This window comes from Penaeus japonicus, unplaced genomic scaffold (genome assembly GCF_977035675.1).
Source record: "Penaeus japonicus unplaced genomic scaffold, GWHDUDI00000001_assembly GWHDUDI00000029, whole genome shotgun sequence".
Lineage (NCBI taxonomy): Eukaryota > Metazoa > Arthropoda > Malacostraca > Decapoda > Penaeidae > Penaeus > Penaeus japonicus.
Window position 1 is genome coordinate 27,686,138 of NW_028234431.1, and position 5,000 is coordinate 27,691,137.

General features: G+C 32.0%; 2 protein-coding genes across 2 annotated transcripts in view; one reads left to right on the plus strand and one right to left on the minus strand.

Moving 5' to 3' along the window:
* The window catches only part of LOC122252797 (glutamate receptor ionotropic, delta-2-like), a 14,936-nt gene extending 13,170 nt beyond the window's left edge, over positions 1 to 1,766 (plus strand). The window contains exons 8-10 of the mRNA XM_086554118.1: positions 649 to 776; positions 1,112 to 1,275; positions 1,488 to 1,766. Of these exons, the coding sequence (XP_086410244.1) occupies positions 649 to 776; positions 1,112 to 1,275; positions 1,488 to 1,567 (372 nt within the window). The 3' untranslated portion in view covers positions 1,568 to 1,766. The remainder of the gene's footprint in view (positions 1 to 648; positions 777 to 1,111; positions 1,276 to 1,487) is intronic.
* A 1,004-nt stretch (positions 1,767 to 2,770) lies between these two features.
* The window catches only part of LOC122252796 (uncharacterized), a 13,565-nt gene continuing 11,335 nt past the window's right edge, over positions 2,771 to 5,000 (minus strand). The window contains exon 2 of the mRNA XM_043015462.2: positions 2,771 to 4,540. Within this exon, the coding sequence (XP_042871396.2) occupies positions 3,625 to 4,500 (876 nt within the window). The 5' untranslated portion in view covers positions 4,501 to 4,540 and the 3' untranslated portion in view covers positions 2,771 to 3,624. The remainder of the gene's footprint in view (positions 4,541 to 5,000) is intronic.

Genomic DNA, 5,000 nt, shown 5'->3' on the forward strand with positions numbered 1-5,000 from the left:
ATGATAATCACTATTATCAAGACATCACAATTACTATTATTACCATTACTTTCATCATTAGCACTAATATCACCGATGTTACACATAAAGGGTGTTGTTAGAGATTTGTGCTAAAGGGCTAAGGGGTACAGACTTATTATTTAGTGATGGTATGTGTATTTTTTTTTTTTTCCGAATAAGAGATGAAATTTGCTGACAGGAAAAGCTTTTCAGTGAATGATGAAAGTAATAACATTGGGCTTAATCATTAATGTGTATATATATATATATATATATATATATATATATATATATATATATATATATATATATATAGACACAGACAGAGACAGAGAGGGAGAATATGTGTATATATATGTATATGAATGTGTGTCTGTATGTATATATATATATATATATACATATATATAACATTTATATATATATATATATATATATATATATATATATATATAGGATAATATATATATATATATATGCACATATGTATGTATGTATATATATATCTATGTATATATGTATATATATGTATATATATACATATTTACATATATATATGTATGTATGTATATATATATATATATATATATATATATATATATATATATATGTATGTATCACCTTGATGTAATTCACTTTGTTTGGCAGATTATGCATCACGATTACATGGAGACCGGTCAGTGTAACTATTACATCGGCAAGGTTCCGCTCGCGTCAAGTCACCTGTCTTTGGCCTTCCCCAAGGGTAGTTCCTTGGTCCCAATCTTCAATAAGAGGTAAGGCACTTCCCTGTGTGAGGGAAGTACGCACTTGTTGTATTGAAATAGTAATTCTCATATGATTAATATATTGATATAGCTTTATCAGTATAATTGATATGTTACATTGATATAATGGATTTATTAATATATACATGATGGTGTGTGTTGATGTATTCATACATTTTGCTAGTAAATGTGTAAGAGTAAAGATAACCATTTGGTTGAAATTTATATCATAACTACACTATTGTGATGACAATGTTTTCCGATAACCAGTAGTAATATCTTAGGAGTCAAAGTTGTATTGTAATTTAAAAGAAAATTCTCTTCGACTGCTATCTCCCTGACAGGTTAACATCCCTTGTGGAAACGGGCCAGGTGACTCGACACATTTATAACCTGACATATAATGCCAAACCGTGTATGGTAAGGCCTGGAAAGGAAAATAAGGTGCATACTCCAATAGTTCTGACATTAGATGACCTTGCAGGAGTGTTCTTTCTGCTGGCTGGTGGTAAGTGATAGACAATCGTAATGTTGTGCTACTTTCACAAATCTGATATTTGTTTTTCATCCTGAATTACATGTATAGTTTGAGTGAAACTTCACTTATTTCAGAGCCTGGGGAGAAGACAAAGATTTCGAAAATCATGCCTGGTTATGACTTTCCTTTTGTGCACGTGACTGCCTTGCTCATCACTGAACCGATCTTCTTTGTCATTCCAGGAATCCTGTTCAGCATCTTCGTCTTTCTGGGAGAGTGTCTTTTCCACCGTTTCAAGTCGAACTGGAATGCTATGCCCTAAAAGTTATGGCCTTATGACCGACGTTTTATGACGACGACGATGACAAATTCAAGATGATATTTGAAAAGCCGCACTTGGTGTGTCAGATGATATTTGAATAGCTTATAGTTGGTGTATACAAAAACTAGATTATCACAAAGTTGGATGAATCGAGTCACCCACATATGTAATCCTACAAATCACCGTTGCATATATGTGTGAAAAATATACATATCTACTTTTATATATATATATATATACATATATTATATATATATAAATATATATATACATATATTATATATATAAATACATATATACATATATATATACATATATTATATATATATATATACAGTATATGTGTGTGTGTACGTACATATAAGCGCCATCTATTCGGACCACACCATAGTTATCCCAATAATCAAGTTTGATCCAAATCTACAGGATCAGCAGTGCCACAGAGGACAAGTTTCCTGCCAGACTTTACTAAATTTTGTTGCCCTACATGGAAAAGTTGATCTTTGGATATAAAATTTCGGCGGACCTACATTATATTCTTCATATGCCCCACTAATACTGGTGATGGAAACATGCAAAAAAGCAGTTCAACCGGTGTTGAATAAGCCAGCCAACCCTAGAAGTTGACACCTTACGTTTTCTTCGACAAATCTGTTAACTTTTTGTCATTCCTTATTTTTGAAAATTATATTTTTTGTTGAATATATTACAGATTTTGAAATGTATACAAGATGAATTTCATAATTTTTATCTTTATCCTGTAGTAGGACGACTCATTTTTCCCATTTGTATCATTTTGAGTGACAAATTATTGTAAATGGAGGATAATACATAGCACTGTCATGTGATCACTTGTTTAAATCTCCCCTGACCTGCTTTTCTGAAGGCATTGCTCGCGAGCATCATGATAATAAATTTAAAGTTTAAATAGTTTAAATAATCGGGTGTGTGTGTGTGTGTGTGGACACAGGTGCCAGGAAGATTGTTCCAGTATGTGGTACTGTAGGGAGTAAAAGAGACGTTAGAGTATGTACCGTTTAGTTCAAACCTTGGAATGAATGAGTCAAATGTTCTTCTTAAGGTACCAGGCTTAATTAATTAATGGCTTTGATTTCTTGAGAGCAGTGGCCATGGTGCGACCGATAGCATATAGAATAAAGAAGCAACACAGCACGATGAGAAAAAAATATATAAACTGTTGGCAATATTTTCGTTTTTTATTTGATCTTGTTGATGCACAAACATATGAGCATATGTGTGAAACTGCACGAACAGGTGAATTTATGTTTGTATACGTATATTTGGATGAACGTAGTGAATTATTTTTAAAATATAGATACAATTTGAATTCAGTCCTCCCGTGCTACTCTCTCAATTTTACTAATTGAACAAATGATCAGAAACAAATGCAATTGTATCACATTTATTTACAATGCAGAACCAAGATCCTTACGAAAATGTATGACTACAGCTTTTATTGTTTTCAGTCCACCATGGTGAACAACACGTTATGTTTTTCGTTATTGTACATGTCATTTTCTATGTTCCCAGTCCTCTTGATTCTAAGTAAATGTAAAGCTTCAGAAAAGATTTTTTGTGTGGACAAACTACTGCATACTCCAAAGACAAACGTATACATGGACACATTAAAAAGGTAGTTACAGTAACAAGATATTAAGTTTAATATGTTGACACAGGTGTAGTTGACAATACAACACATGCTATTTGAATACCAATGACTCTATCCCAACACAAGGCCAAGACATATTGCTGGAATGGGATGTTTACTAAATACTGTGGCTCCTTTTCCAATATACTTCAGTTTTGTGGTACTGTCGACAATGCTTTATTCTATTTATTTTTACTCACATTATATATTTATATATTTATATATTTATATATATATATATATATATATCAATGCATTACCATCAATATATTTCAAATTCTTCACTATACTTTGTTCTAATTTTACTAATTTTCATGCTGAAGAATTAACTGCAACAAACCTCACTTGTTCCTTACTAAATTGTGTTCTACAGAAGTGGCTACAAACCTCATTTGTTATGTAACTTCTTATGTCTTAATAGAGAACTTCTCTCGGAGAAAGGTCTGCTGCAAACATCACAGCTATAAGGTTTTTCTTTCGTATGGACTCTCATGTGTTTTATTAGAACAGTTTTTTGAGTGAATGCATTGCTGCATATCTCACAACTATACGGTTTTTCTTGTGTATGTATTCTCATGTGTTTCATTAGATTACTTCTGTCAGAAAATGCTTTGCTGCAAACCTCACAAGTATAGGGCTTCTCATTTCTATGTACTCTCATGTGCTTCACTAGAGTAGCTTTCTGTGAGAATGACTTACTGCATAATTCACAGTTAAAAGGTTTTTCCTTTGTATGTACCCGCAGGTGTACCACTAGATGATGTTTTAGAGGGAACGCCTTGTTGCAAACTTCACAGCTATATGGCTTCTCTTTTGTGTGCACTCTCATGTGATTCAAAAGTTGACTCTTACAAGTGCATTTCTTGTTACATACTTCGCAAACTAAACCGTTTCCGATGGCTTCCACTATTTTGCTTGTGACCTCTTCGTGACCTATGTGATCATCATCTGATAAGCTTTTGTCCTCACAATCATCATCCACAGATGGAACCATTTTTAGCGGATCTTCATAGTCAGACACTGAAATACTAGAATCACTTTTGTTACCTTCAATATCAGCGAATTTTTGTCGTTCTGTTATTGGAAACTCACTTGCACCTAAATCTTCAGTCTTTATAAAAACAGTATTCTCTTCATCTTCATTTTTAACAAATTCTTCTTTTATTCCTTGGCAATTCTCCTCTCCGATATCTTCAATATCCTCTTCCTTGACGGTGATGAATTCGACTGTGCTGTCGTGCATTTTTGCTTCCGAGTCGTCCATGATGGTAGTCCGAGTCACTAATTCACCATCATGACAAACCCTGAGAAAAAAAAGTATAATTATGCATTATTGACCTGGCTGTAAATAGCGATTCATTCTTCAATCATCACATAAATTAAAGAGAAAACTATATAAGTAGTGTTAAACCTTTCTGTTACCCCCCCCCCCCCACACACACACACACTCACATACATACATACATACACACACACACAAACACACATATATACATACATATGCTCATATATATATATATATATATACATATATAATATACATACATACATACATACATACATACACACACACACACACACACACACACACACACACATATATATATATATATATATATATATATATATATATATATATATATATAATATACACATATATAAATATAAATATTTATATGTATTATGTATACATATATGTATGTATGTATGTATATATATATATATATATATATATATATATATATTATATATATATATTTACCT